The sequence below is a fragment of the Frieseomelitta varia genome, unplaced genomic scaffold (genome assembly GCF_011392965.1).
Source record: "Frieseomelitta varia isolate USP_RPSP 00005682 unplaced genomic scaffold, Fvar_1.2 scaffold_665, whole genome shotgun sequence".
Classification (NCBI taxonomy): Eukaryota; Metazoa; Arthropoda; class Insecta; order Hymenoptera; family Apidae; genus Frieseomelitta; species Frieseomelitta varia.
Window position 1 is genome coordinate 80370 of NW_025110440.1, and position 16008 is coordinate 96377.

Consider the following 16008-nt stretch of genomic DNA (forward strand, 5'->3'; position numbering starts at 1 on the left):
TTTTTTGTTGTGGATATTTGCGCGACTGCAGATTTTTATAGTTGGGATATTTTATGTATTTTTTTTTTCTTTTTTTTTGTACTCTGTGCACTTTATGTACTCTGTACATATTTGATTAATTCATGTAACGTGTTATAAATTAAACATTATAATTATCTTATAATTAAACATTATAAATACTTTAAATTAAATGTTATATTATATTATACATGTAATATGTAATGCATATAGACAGATAGATCTTACTGCGCGGATAAGTCGCAAACATTATTTCGAATCGTATTAATACTTGGCTAAGGTGACAAAAAAAATCCTCGACGTTCGTCGAGAATAACAACATCAAGTCGAACGAGGCGTCAAGGTATTAAGAAATTCCACGAAACGGGTCAGAGCACAACATTCGAAGTCGGTCGCAGCTGACGAAATTCTGCCAGTTTACGAGCAGTTATCGTACGTGACCGGTCGCGTAGTCCTCGTATAACCTAATTTCTCGCGTCGGTTTTGTGGAATTCTTGCGTTCGAATTTCCATGTGCATCCTCGTGGACCAGTGGAGGGAACTGAACATCCAGGAGATGCAATCGTTAATATCGCGTCAGCGTGGTGAGTGAGATTTTTTTAGTATTTATTAGGTTTTGGAGCACGTTCACCCCAATTGCGTCCAATATGGCGGCCAATTTGACCGAAGACGTCGAACATGCTTCGTAGGGAATTTCTATCGAGGATCTTTCCACTGCATTTGAATGTGGATTAGTTAGTTAGTTAGAAATTTATTTAGCTAGCCAATAACTGTTTTCTTCAGTCAGTTGATTAGTAATTTATTTAGTTGATAAATTATATAAGTTATCAACTTATCTGGCGCGTTTGAACGAATGCGAACGTGGATTAGTTAGTTAGAAACTTTATTTAGTTAGTTAATTAGTAACTTGTTTGGCGAATTATCTTAGCTTATTATTTCACATGTTTGATTAGATAAAATTATAACGATTAAATCGTGGATTTTTGAGCGTTTGAGAAAGATTTAACGACACAAAAATTCTATCTTCGTAATTCTATTTTCGCAAAAATAGTTTGCATAAATATTCGCAAATAGTCTACTGGTTAACAGTTGATCGAAGTCAGATTGATAAAATTCATGACAATCGCGGCTACACTGTGAAAGAATGAAGAATTCTAGGTATTGCTAAATACCCTGCAATCAAAAGTACACCGAACACGTTTCAACGTTGCGCTCAAAAAATGATTTTAACGAGCTGATAATATTCCAGAACGAAATCGGTAGTCCGACAGCTATCATCTTGGTAGACCGGAATCGCGTGGGTGGTTGGCGCGTTACGTTCTCGAGTTATCGCGATTCAATCGAACGCGAATTACACTGGTCATTGAGCGATCCTTAAGAAATCCAAGCTGAGAGATTTTATTGATTGTTGCTGCCTTTGGAGGCGATTTTGATAACGATGATCAATAGTCGGTGATACCGTCGAGATAGCAGTTTCTCGGACTTTATTCGAAAAATTTGAAATAGTTTGTTTGTTATACACCAAACCATTGAATCAAGATGCTCGATAAGGATAAATTGTACGATATATTCGATCTCTGAATATTTTGTGAATTTTGTGGAAATTGTGTCAAATATCGTACCACCATGTATTATAATAAATATCATATTTTAGATAGTTTATATAGTTTTGTATCTGCGTGATTTGAAATATCCGCCAGCAATCGATACAGTGATCGATAGTATTTCGCGCGATAGTAACTCACTCGAGTATTAAACGTATTAACCGTATGTTAATACGTTTTCATCGCTGTGTGAACGATTTCTCAAAGTGAACGGCATTGCTAAGCCCTCGAAATCCAATGTCAAGTACTTACCTGCGTGAATCGTCTCTGCTACGCGAAGGCTTGGAACCAGTTGCTTCTCGTACTCAAATAAACTCGCATACATCGCAATAAACGCTCGTCCACACGTCGGTACGCTCGTAGCACCGGCAGGTGGGTGCGTGTGCCAGTGTGTTCTGCGTTCCATTGTCGCGGATGTGTTGAGCACGAAGGAGGCGTGTGTTGATGATTCGCGTGCTCGCGTCGTCATTCCAACCCGCTGTATCTCCCAATTCCTTCGAGCCAATTCATCCTTCGTCTAGATCGAGAGAAAGAAATATCGACAATTTCGAGCACCCGTTACATGTATACTCAAACGCGTGTCCGCGTTGTTAATAACGTTATTAAAGTGCAGTCGTAATCACGGGAGAGATCATCGATTCGACAAATCATCCAAATCTAATTCGTAGGTGTGTCTCCTCGATCTGTCTGCCCGGTTAAACGGTTTTATCTGGTAGAAAGTTATAAACATGCTGTGGTAACTGGTAAGCCCGATGGTGGTGATACGAGCATCGTGGCATCGGTAGCCACTAATAGCCTCCGATGCTAAGTCAGAATTAAACTGCACGAGTGCTTTTGAATAACGATTAGATAGAACCTCGAGTCGTGTCCGATGCCTTTCTTTTTCGAGGATGTATGGGCACATGTACGAATATTAATGCAACACGTGTTTCATTGAATGTAAGAATTTTGAAATGAACATCAGGAGTTTAGGTTGGCGTTAGATTTAGATGCATGGAAACTTTAAAACTTCTTAAATATATATATATAGTAATTTTATTTTTATAGATTATTGTATAGATTTAGTAATACGATAATAAATTAAATTATTTAATAATTCATAAGTGACACTACTAATTTTCTTTATTTTCTTAAATTCTTGTCTAGATTAGTAATATTCTTTGTTGAATATTCTATTGTATTCAATTGTTCTTCAAAAGCATTTTAATCGTTCCCCTCAGTTATCCAAAGAATAATGTCTTCAAACAAATATTATTCGAATATTATTATTCAAAAAATCTATTACCTACTTCTCGTTTATATTTCGTCAATACCTATTAAAGCAGAACGGCATCAAATAACATTAAAAAAGTTGTTCCAATATATTCTTCGAAGACAAAAAAAAAAAAAAAAAAGAAAACACAGTTATCCACAGTTATGAAAATGTATGTAATTATCGAAACTCTAGAAATACGTACGAATGTCTACGTAATGTTCAATTCATATTTACAAAGATACTCCGATAATAGACAGTTCCTTCAACGTAATTACCATCATTGCATCTTCAAACTCTTCAGAAATTCTTCAGAAGGCGCGGTAAACGTTGTAAAAACGTTGTACGACGTTGACACGAGGCGCGGAGAGATAGCTGTCTGCACCCAATCAATCTCGGAGCGCGTTGCAATCGCTGCGCCGGGTTCGAACGTACTCGCTGTCGTCCCTGGGACCCTGACTGATTGCGAGTCTATTCCCCGTTGGCCTAGTCGGTATTCAATTTCAACCGGCTGCAATTTGTTCGTCGCGAAATCGTCGAATCGAACGGCAATCGGTCGCCAACACGGTTGCGTTTACCAACCAGAGAAAGGTCGTTGGATTTTCGCAAAACTGTTGGTCGATCCATCGGAACGATTTCCACAAAAATCGAGACACGATCGTGCCGGGCACGCGCTCGCCCGATAGCGTATGATAGCTGCATTCCATCGGTTGCAACATGTGTGTCATACGAGACACGTGCTTTGATTTTCTATCGTTTCGATCGGATCGCCGTGACTTATTTACGGCTCGCGGAGCCCGCGCCCTCGAACACGGCCGTAAAACGGAATTAATGAGCCGTGCTCACGGAGCTGACTTTCAGGAGCTGTCTCTCTACCCCGGTGACGCGCTACCGCCGATGTTTCTTTTCTTGTTTGGGGCGCCACGGTGGTGACCGGTTCCGGCCTCGGTTCCGTTTTTTATCCGATCGCGCTCGGATCGTATCCTCGGAAATCCTCCTCGCCGCGAGGGAGTATCCTGTTTTTTTTTTTTTTTTTTTTTGTGTAACTTTCACGCAACTCGAACCACTTCTTGCTAACGTGAATCGTCTCAGACCGATGAATCGCTGAATTTTTCCGTTGCTTAGGATGAGTGGTCAGTTGCCAAATTTTTAAAGTTGAATTCCCTCTTTTAACTTAATTGATAGTTTGTTTTCCAGCTTGGTTATTCGAGTCTTACATTTTTCTTCTTAACGTTTCCGTGTTTGTTTGTTTGTACTACGCTTTTGGCTACAAAGTAAATTTGGAAATTCAACTTTGAACTTAGACTGCGGGTGTTTATGCATTCAGCTTTCATCGATAAAAATGAAAGAAATAGAAATGACGGTGTAGAAAAAAAAAAAAAACTCTCAAGAGGAAGTTAAGACACAATAATCGAAGCAATTCTCTCAATTTTCGGCAATTTGTCGGCGACCAATTTAAAACTGTCGCGCCGATACGAAACGATATCGATGGCAATTCCTTTCCATCGAGGCGGGGAGACAAACGTTACCTCGAATCCGACGGTTGTTCGCGGTTTGCCGAGCGCCGGAACGACGCTCGAATTTGTCGCCTCTAAGCTCGGTCGATCGCGCGAGCAAGATAAATCGTTGCGAAACGAGCCTGTTGTTAAATAGTTCAGCGTTGGTTGTTGGCACAATAACGGATGGCCGGCGGATTTCGCAACGGTGACTCGCGCCGCCGCTGTCGTAAATTTTGTTTTGAAAAATAATTCCTCAACCTCGTTCGCGGATCCGCGGCTCGCATAGATCAACTCTTTTCGTTCAGCCTATCCCGATGAAATATTTATGAGAGCTGTGCTTGGCTGTGCTTCTTGAATTCTAGCAAATATTGCATTTCCCTGCGAAACTGTCCACTGGTATCCGTTGAATTGGCAATAAGTATTACGCCTAAGCAGGCCAACCGCCTGAGCAATTTTTCAACTCGAAGAGAGAAAAGTCAGCGACGTTGGAGAGAGACGTAGAATTCTTTTTCACCCGTTTACATATGGAGAATGTCTGTAAATAATTTCTCGCTGAAATTTTGGAAATATTATTATTCGAAGTTTAAAGTTGAACGAGCTTCTTCCTTTTCCAAAATTTTTTCAGTCACGTTTCATACAGAGCGAGCAATTCATTGAAGACTCTTAGGGTCGTCAAACGTCCATTCTCCGATTTTACAAATTTTACAACTTTCAAGTCTTTGCTGTTCGTAATTATTTTCGAGCTGTTACACGATAGATTTATATTTTTTTTTTTTTTTTTTTTTTTTTTGAGAATGGACCTGTTGGAATAAGATTGTTGTCCAGTCCTGTCGCATACAAAAATTATGTATTTAACAATTTTCGAAAGATTTTGTCCCATTTGACATTCTCCACCATTTAAAATCATCTACCGTGAAATTAACTGTTTTATTTTCTAATACTCATATGCATTAGAAAAAAGATAAGCGTTCCTGTTAACTACTGGCCAACATATAAACGAACAATATTAATTTCTTTCGCGGCAGTACATCGTCTTTCGAAAAAAGTTTCTTCAACGTTTTTGAATTAACGATGATTGACACTTTTATGTACGTTACCTTGAATTCTCCGCTTTTAAATCTTTCTTTCTTCTTGTGTAATTTTTTTCTTTTTTATTACATAAAAAGTAATAATGAAAGTATACGTGGACGAATGAGCTCGATCGCAGAAAACCCTTCACAGGGGTTTGAGAAACATTAATAGGATATTACGGTAGTCAAAGAGACAGCTGATAATAATTTCCAATATTACCATTCTCGTTCGACTATGAACTATGTATTTCTGCGTATGTAACGAGTTTTTATTGTCTCGTTCTTGTTCGCGTTATTCAGACATAATGGTAGTGCACGATTGCGACACTGCTTTCATGAACGACAAAAGAAATTTATGATCGCGTTATATTTTAAACGACGCGGGGGGAGTCGTTCTGCATAGATCACGGTCATGACGAGTAGCTACATTATTCTAAACGCCTTTTTCTTCTTCTTCTTTTCAAAACTCTTCGGTGGAATTTCAATCTGGCAGTCTCGATTTAGTTTCAATTTTCATAAGTTTTCAATAATTAGTAAATTTAAAAATAATGAAGGATTATTTAAAATTTTAGACAGTGACGTCAATGATAGAATTATTAATTTAAAATTCGACGAATAATCCAATAGTCCACTTGAGGGTTAAAGATGTAATGAAGCTTCATTTGTACGAATTCCATTTGTTTGAATTAAATGCTGGATTGAATGAATTCTTCTTTATTAAATCCACCTATCGTCTCGCTTAAAAATTTCAACGAAACAGACTTTAGCAGCGGTGTAATCTCATAATTGAATATAAACGATTCATTCCACGACAAAGTTTCAACGCGTCGTTTTATCCCGAAATATCGTTGGTTCGAAGTAGAAAAACGTACGAGCGTCGTTTCATCATGTTAATTCCCATTAATTCGTTAGATTACAAGGCTGTAGCTTACGAGAATCTCACGGTCGGACGTCGTGACAGTGGAACACACGCGCGTGAAGACGTGGCCCGTGCCAAATCACCGTTTACCATAGCTAATCTGATGCACGACCGGCATAGTGGCATCAATTTCATTAACCCTGGGCCATCACGAAAAAATCGAGAGTCGTAAATTAAAAAGCAGACCCGAGAAGTGTCCACCGGTAGCTTGCCGACCCTTAAGACTCGTCCACCCGTGCTCCGATCATGCCTCGTACACGCTTGACCAAAATCGAACGCGCCTGAATCTATGAAATTGACTCCAACTCCAACAATTTCTCATGATCGTCGTTTATATGAAATTGATATGTAAATTTGTACAAGTGGTATGTATGAGTGATTGAAATTACATTAATGAAAATAGAATGTTGTATTGTCGAGCATTTAAAAGCTTGATACTTTTTCTACGTTTCGACAATTTAAAATTTTCACATTCATTTCTAACAAATAGCTTCACACTGGTTGTATAAAATTTTTTTTTTTAATTTGGTTAGAAACACGTTATAATCATCCTAAAATGAAGACTCACTCTGCAGTCATTAGTCGTCTAATTATTGTGGCATTAGCTAACTACATTGATACTAGAACAACTGATCTTTGGAATTATACAAATCATTATAATTTAGACGACAATGATAAGTACTTTTCGACGCATAAATATAATAAATATTTCTTAATCGCATTAATTTATTAAAATACTACCTCGTTATCCTGCTGTGCATTTATGCACACGATACTGCTCGTCACGAAATGTTATAGTGTTACAAGTGTCGCAGTGTGAAACAGGCTTAACGAACGTCTCGTATCGGAGTTATACTTATGCGTACACGGTGTGTACCTGGCGGCGGCGGGTGGAAGGAAGGGTTGGGACCTCACAGGCACGATTAACACGTGTCACGCGTCACACACATACGCGCGTTCATCTATCTTTTCACACTTGCACGCGCGTGCACGCGCGTATAGGCGAGCGGCCACGTAGGTACGCGCACGCAGCAGTCCATATATCTACCTAACCCGCCACCAGTCACCATGTAGGACAATAAAGGACAGAGGTGGTACGTAACATTTCCATACATTCCTGGGCAGCAACGGGCCGACCATTTAAGAATTTCTCGCCGTACTGGAACCACGGTGAAGTCCCGTGCATGTCAATTGGCCGACACGCGCCAATTCTCGCCACGAAAATTCACCGCGAACCGAAGAAAACACGCCACGCCACTGTCGCCGTTGGTTTTTCGTCCTCTTCCTTTTTTTTTTTTCTTTTTTTTCTTTTGTCGTTTCTTCCTTTCGTCGGAGGATCACGTCGGAAAATGAGATGCGACTAAATTCTTGACGAATTTAAAAACAAAACGGCTCATTCGAAAGAAACGCATAAATATAGAATGAATATTTTACGTTTCATTCATTTTTACGATGGTTACGGTATTCTAAGAGTTGTCTGACGACGCAAGAATTTAGTAAAATAGGTGTAATAATTAATGAAGTATGGAGTTTCCTACATCATGGTCTAGTTAGAGTTTGCAAATCCACAAAGACGTTTGGATCAATTCCAAGATCGAAGTACATACGCAATCGCAAGAGATTCTTGAAGTAACTTGTAACACTGCAACTTTCTCGAAAAATGACGATTAACTTTCCATCAGTTGCTCTCAAGGAGATTATCGATAGAAACACCGAATATTTTTCATTCATAGTTAAATTCAAATTTAAATTTCGAAAACAATTCTCTTTTCATTTCAACTCACCTTGCCATTTAAAAAGACGATGATCATCAAAGGAAATACGCAGTATGTTTTTTATTCTAAGTTTGTAATTAAATTCAATAGTAAATAACAATAGTAATAATAAATAAGAAAGTTAAGTTCAAATTCCTAAAACAATTTACGAATACTGAAAATTTCAGAAAATGATTACAGTAATTGAAAGTTTTCAAAAGATGAATAACCCACGTTATCTCATCTAAAAGAATTAAGATCACTAATATAGTATTCAGTATTTGTCGTTTTCTATCCAAAACACCAAACATTCGATTCCGAGAAAATTTACAATGTCTATTCAAAGTTTCAACGAAATTACAGTAATTAAACTCGCACCAGACTTTCCACCTTCTGTCGCCAAGGATTAAGATCACCGATGTAGAAATACATTTTCGGCATTTTTCAATAACAAACACACGTAAGAAATTAACATGATCACCTACCGGATATCGGTGTCGCACGATTAATCCATCGTACAGACAGAATACTGTCGTTCGAAGGCAATGGAGCGTCGTTTATTTCCAGAAGGAAACATACATTCCTCTCTCGTAAGCGTTCGTTGCACTTGCCCGATTAATCAGCATAATACTAATTACCACAGCCGTGGCAGCTGCGTTCGTTTCAGCGTCAGCTGGAAATCAGCTTTGAATAAGTCGGCTAGGATGAAAACAATCAAGCCGGTTACGGTTTCGCGCGAAAAATATCGACGCTCCTGTTTCCACGAGTCGATCTACGCGTACAATATTATGGCAGGTAGAATTCCATTCGCGAAGAAATCGTATACATCGACCCGAGGCTTAATTTTAATTTCAATTTTTCTCAAAAATCAATTTTATCGATCGCAGTTCACTCATTTTGAGAATCTTTCTTCATTTCAGAGAAAGTTTTTCAGAAAGTTAGAGAAAAATTTCGGCTTTAGGAAAATTGTATTTCTTTTTCGAAATTGTCCTGCTTCGTCACGTTATAAATGTCGATTTAATTTAATTTAATTTCGTATTGTTAAAAGGCATTCTTTTTTTTTTAAATTAAGAAATACGTATTTTAACTTTCTGAAAAACATCTCTCCGCGAATTCTTATTTTCTTCTGTTTTCTGATTTTAAAAGCGAGTTCACAGTCACGTACAAGTTTGTAACTTTGGCCGTTCAAAGACAATCGATATAAATAAACTTCCATAATAAAAATTCACGAGACTGTGAAATAGTTTCCACATAAATTCTTACATTCCGCCGACAAAGTGTTAAGATTAACAGCACGCGAAAAATATTTTGAAAACGGTAACAACGAATGGTACAGTCGATACGTAGAAGTCTATTAACGCCATGAGGAAACAGAAGAACTTGAGCAAGTGTTTATAGTTGATCTATATGCGAGTAGAGTTCCGCGAGGGCATGCTTCCATTCACGAAGAAATCATGCACGGCTGCGGAAATGAACGACCGTCGTCTATATTTAACCTGTCGACTGACGACAGGAAGAAGTCTCAAACGTGCTCGTCACATCGCCACTGAACCGAGCCACACACGTTTTTAAGGTTCTCCGTTGGAAGTTTCTCCAAAGCTTCGTTTGTCATACGAACCTGGGAGTTTGCTCTCGTTACAGGTCCGCTTTGGAGTGTGAGTTTTATTTTTGGACTCGACTAAAACTCGACTATCTCTTGTATTCTGTGTAATTGGAAATTCGACGTTCAAAGGTTTGAACTCACTAGAGAGCGAATTTCAAGAGTGAGTTGCGATCTTTGAGGAGAAAGATTTTCAAAATTTGAATAATCCTTTTATATTTAATTGGTTTTGTCGAGCAGAATTGAATCAGAATCGACATAGAGTTGAATCACTTAATTTTGGAATACTTTGTTTAATTTTATTGCATTACTAGTTGATTGATTATAGTAAAATTGTAATTGAAATTAATTAAAAGTTATGTCATACAGTAATTGCAAAGAACACGCATAAAATTCAGAGTAAAATTAAACATCCAAAGTTTTAGTAATTTAATACGAATTAGCACATCTAAGGATCTATGTTGTAGCTAGGTCGCGTGTTACTGAATAAAAATGAATTGTTATAATTTCTTTTTACACGGAGAAAGTGGAGGTTGCGGAACAGAGGAATTTTCTGAGAAACTTTTGCACAGTCAGATATTTTTTTAGCATTTATTTGTTTTAACGTGTGTAGTTACATATTCACTTTGAAGAAATTTACAAATAAATCTGATCTATTTACTCAGACATTAGAACTAAAGGTGTATTTTATAAAAATCATTCGAAAATTCTAAATTGATTATTTTGGCCATTTTTCTAGCTCTAACGTTAACAACGATGAACATCGAAATTCTTCGTGACTTTGCATAAGATATAAAGCGTCGAAATCAAAATAATGTCAAAAATGTCTAAATATAACGTTGAATATAAAATTTTCAGTACCTAATACAAGATACAAAGCTTCGAGCTCAAAATTATACTTTGTAAACGAGGCTCGTACTTCGAAAAAGACTGAAAAAACCCTGGCAGAGACGTATGCTCGTAAAATTATATTCAGAAGATTTCTAGCGCAAAGTTCATCGCAAACTTGCGAATAAAGAAAGAAAGAAAGAAAGAAAGACGAGAGGAAGAAAATGGAAAGGAGAAAAAAGAAAAGAAAAGAAAAAGTAACATAGACGAGAATGGTCCAGATCGTAGGAGATGAATTGCTGGCATTGTCTTCTTATCTGACCCCGGGTGTACAGCTCGAGCCGGTTTCTTTCGTTGGGGAAAAAATCAAGGGGGCATTAGCGATCGGGTTTTAACGAAGCTTTCACCCGCGAGAATGGACAAAGGAGAAACGATACAATGGGACGATTAGAGATACTTTGTACGCGCTTTCGACACACTCCGTTTCGTTCCACCGCTGGCAGGCTCGTCCCGGTACCATTACCGTGGTCGTGTGGCCGTTCTCGCGACACATTTTCACGTGGCTGCGTGACCACCGCGATCGCCAAAGTGTTCGAACGTTTGTCATTAATCTTCCACTTTGCCAGAAGACACTCTATGTTTTATAATTTCACCGTGGAAAAATTTTTGTTTTATTCGTGCCGTACGAAATATTTTTGAAAGAAGACTATATATGAATATGAGGACCTATATTAGCGAATCTATTGGTCGAATTTGAAAGAATGTCGAAAAGTTGAAAGATACTAGTAAAAAATTAGTAAACTGTATGAATAATCACGTTAATGATCCTTGGATTCTTGAATATTGTATGTAATGGATTATGACAGTTTAAATACTTTTGTGACCTCTATTTTTGAATTTTTAGATTCCTTTCAAACATCAATATAATTATGGATCGCGAGAGTAAGGAAATTTTAATTTAAATGTTTCAAATGGTTCACGAAAGTATTCGAATATTTACCGTAGAGAAGTATATTTGTATTACTTACGTTACATAAAACATTTTGAAATTTCATTAATACGACATATACGCGAGAGATGACTATTAGTACTGTATTGGTAGGATTCGGAATCAATCTAAAAATGTACATAAAAGTCACAGGGATATTCATTGCGAATGTATATTAAAAATCCAAAGAAGTTGTTTCAACCTTCGCCTGATATTTCAATTAATTTTTATATTTTGATAATAATAACGGTTCTGCAATTTTAATAATTACATTTTGTAGTTGATTTCATAGGAGTCTAACCTAAGGAATCAAATAATCAGAATTTTTATTCCAGAAAAGTAAGAAAATAAATTAACACAGACAGCTTTCGTAATATTTGCAAATATCTTGTAATTTCTATAATATGCTTTTAAATTTCTTTCAAATATAACCATTGTAATTGAGTATACATATGAGTGTACATTGAATACAAGTATATAAGTACCTATTTGAATACTTTCGCGATCGTACATTCAGTCACGCGCAAAACGAGAAAGAAACGTAGAACGCTTTCGAAAATTTCCCCAGTCGCCGCCTAATAAAGACGAGTTTAGGTCCCGGCAGTTAGGTTCGTTCGCTCCTCTGTTCGACTCGTGTCTATCACGCCAACGTACCTGTTTAGCATCTTTTTCACACTTCGCCGCCAGATGTGTACAGATTCATTTTGCGAGAGCTTCTCTGTTCTCCGAGTTTCGGTGATTATGCTTGTTAATGGGCACACTCTTCCTCTTCTTTTTCTTTTTTTCTTCCTCGTTGAAGAGGAAGATTATGTACCTGGTTTCATTTGTAACACGTTTCAAAAATTCAAGGATGCTTTAACCTTCAGCCGGTAGATACAATGGTAATTTTTACATTTCTCTTTTGTCAATAACAGTTCAAGAAATCTCTAGAAAAATAGAAAAATTATTGGAATTGTTTGATAGATTAATAACAAGTGTACACTCGAGTTTTAAAAATTCAGAGGAGCTGTTTTAACCTGCAGCTTGGACAGAGGTGTTTGGTTATAATTTTTAAAAGTGTAGCTTATTTCTTTATAGTTTATTTCACGCAGAGAGGCAAATTTCATCTTAGAGAAATAAAAAAAGTAGAATTGCTCGATAGAATAACGATGCCATTTTACATAAAAAACACTAGTTGACGGTCAAGAAAAATGAATGAAATAAAAGAGTAAAATAGTTTGATAAAAGTACTAATATTATATACAATCTTGAGTAAGTATTTAGACACTAGTCGATCGTTAGGAAATCAAATTTCACGTGCACCAATCAAATACACGATTGATACAGCTCTTTTCCTTCATGGATTGGTGCCTAAGGAAAGAAAGGCTGAATCGATTTCGAAAATGTGTATTCTTAACTCGGATATTAATGATAATTAACTCGGGTCGAATTTGTCCTTTCCGGTTATGGGATCGTGAGAAAGCAACGTCGAACCATTCCCTTTATTAGTCCGCCAGTCAATTTCCGTGGAATCGTCAGAAAAATCGGCACGAAGAAGAGGAACGATCTAGCACGAATTATTTCACGTGGGAAGTCGATGAAGACGGACGATTTCCGAGAATCATCGTGCATTCTTCGACTCGTGGATTTTTTTTTTTTTTTTACTTGACGAACTACGAGCTCTTATTAACACCTTCGCCCCTCGGTATTGTTCCCTCGGCAAACGTAATTTTGCTCGGCTTTCAGAACGTGCAACGAGCTAATTAGCCTCCTTCGTTGCTTACGATCTACGCCGTGTCGGAATTAAAAGAATTCCTTAAGCCCCCTTGATCTGGCTATTTGTTGGAGGAATTAGCATCAACGTCAGATGTTTGTATAATTACGATATAGCTCGCGACGTGGAAGTACACTTTGCAACGTGATAAACTACGCGCCGATGTTAAATCAGCCATTCTCGAATGCTAAATTGAACAATTATCCGTTTTTTACATTTATCTGAGTACTCGTATGTACGTAGATTAGTATTAGATGTAAGTACGTGATTAGTATTAGATTTCTCGGGAAGCGAGTGATTTATTTTCATGAATTGATTTATTCCCGCGAGAATTCTCTTACGAGGAATTCTGTTCTGGTTAATGTCGCATATTTATGCGTTATTCTAATCAAACTCTTGTCTCTATTATCTCGTTAACACGTTCCGTGCGAGTACAGCTTGATACATGTATCAGCGTCGTTATTTTTTTCATTAATAGTTTGAACGTTAAATTCAATGATTCAACTGAGGGTTAAATATCAGTCAATTGAGTGTCATTTTCAAAAAAACCTACAGACTATATGTATACGCCAGACATGTATAAAAATTCATGTGTACGCAAGCACGGATTTATATGCACAAGCTTGGTCGTTTTGTCTGAAACAGCCTGAATGCTCGCGAGGAGACGCAGCTCGTTCCAACGGAATTATTCGTTCGTTCGAAGTTTATAGGGCACGGAGAGAACCGGCCTAATGCTCGTATTAGGTGTATTAGGTTCTTGACCGTTCTCCTCGGCTCCGAGTAGCCCCGGGCTGGCGAAACCAGAGCTCTGAAACCCGCAACGTCTCCCCCTCACGTTGCGTTGCGCTCTGAGTCCCGGATCGGGCCCCCCTTCCCGCGGCACACGCATTCGCAACACACGCGATTCGCGTATCGCGATTCGATTCGAGGCGCACGCACGCACGCACGCACGCACGCACGCACCTCGATGCACCGCGCGTTTACACGTCCGAATCGATGGAATGCACGCACGTTTTACGCACTTCCTCCACGCGGACACGCGCTTCTTTCCAACCGTCTCCGCGAAAAAATATATACGCCTGTGCGTCCTCTTGACGGGCGAAGTTGAGCTTCTGCGAATCGACAGCTCCCGGAATTGTTCGACGGATTTAGAGAAATCGCTGGGGAACAATGTTCGATGGGACAGGGCACGGATCGGTGCAAATGAATCGGTACGTTCGTCGCAGAGCAATGTATGTTGTATTTGTCGAACGTTACGTTGCGTAGACGGTCGACGAATGTTGAAAACGGGGAAGGATTCTGATTAATTTATCTGTTAATTCTTTATTGAGTGTGATAATTTTCGATTAGCAGGTTTTGCATTATCATAATGAGACGATGTTTTATAAATGAAAGGGTTTCCTAAATAAGAGTAAAATTAGAATGAAACACGAATCGTAGGACCTCGAAAGGTTAATTTAAATTTGACAGCGATATAGCGAATGTATTCGGACATTTATTCGCAAGAGAACTTTCATGCATGTAACTTGTATTATGTAAAATACATATTTTGAAATTTCATTGAATAAAATTGTAATTAAAAACGCTTCCACTGAATGTTAGGATTTATTAATGTAATTGTGGCTATTGTAGTATATTAAACCTAGATTATATGGAACATTCGTAATATCATTCGTTTCAATGTTTCCAAACGCAATCATTAAAAATTTAGTTTCAATTCGCTGGAGAGATCCTTCTCCCATGAATCGAGCTCGCACGGAGCCCACGACATCGCGTTGAAATTCAATCGAGCGATTCAATCCACTCGTCGTACCTTCCTCTTATTATAGAGCCATTTTTTTCCAAAACGAAACCTCCGGAGGCTCGAAAAATTCCAAAAATATGACACTTTGAAAGCCCTAAAAATTCCACATCGAAAGCACGTCGAATGTTTCAAAAACACTTTGGAAGCTCCAGAAATATACTTTAAAAGCCCTAATAATTCCAAAAAGATCATTTCGGAGGCTCCGAAAGTACGTCGTGAGCTCTAGAGACGTCAAAAAATGCTTGGAAAATGCCTCGAAAATCACGGAAACATCTCCCCCCAAAAAAGGAACGTTTGCAAAACTGGCACAGCTGGAGAGAAGAGGGAACGGGTTGAAAAGAATGGCGCCGGGGGCCTCGAAGAGTCGATCCGCGAGTATGCATTCCCGCGGACCATGGAACACAACCGAGAGAGCGATTCTGGTTCTCGGTGTGAGCGTTTGGTCTCTCTTGTTGTTGACTCGCATGCACGGCCGAGTGATGAAATTATTTCTTCATCGCGTATCCCGGCCAGTGTCTCGTATCTACCTATACAATACGTGTGTATATATTTGTACGTATATAGGCGATTTTACTGCTCTCGACTGGGCGCAACGTCGAGAAACGCACTCACACGCGCGAACACACACATAGCACTCGAGGATTAGGGCCTCGAAAGCGTGGAGAAGCGAGAAATGCTGGAAACTGGATATCCAGTTTGTCCAGGGCAGAGCAATACCCGTGGAGAGATATTGCTGTCGAGCCGGGTTGCTCCGCTTTGCATCCGCTGCCGCGGAGTGGCACGCTTAGATAAATCGCCGGATAAAACGGCTGATAATGCGGAATCGATTGTATTTACCAAGGGGTCTGAAGACACCACCATCGTGGCCCGGTGTGTCTCTCGCTTGAATTTATTTTACGAGCGGCCCGTAGCAGATCCGT

General features: G+C 38.6%; 1 protein-coding gene across 1 annotated transcript in view; it reads right to left on the minus strand.

Annotated features, from left to right (window-relative positions):
• LOC122535039 overlaps positions 1–3234 on the minus strand; it is a 10476-nt gene extending 7242 nt beyond the window's left edge. The window contains exons 1-2 of the mRNA XM_043666201.1: positions 3152–3234; positions 1874–2138 (exon numbers count right to left, since the gene is read on the minus strand). Coding sequence (XP_043522136.1) covers positions 1874–2138; positions 3152–3157 — 271 coding nt within the window. The 5' untranslated portion in view covers positions 3158–3234. The remainder of the gene's footprint in view (positions 1–1873; positions 2139–3151) is intronic.
• Between the last annotated feature and the right edge of the window lie 12774 nt (positions 3235–16008).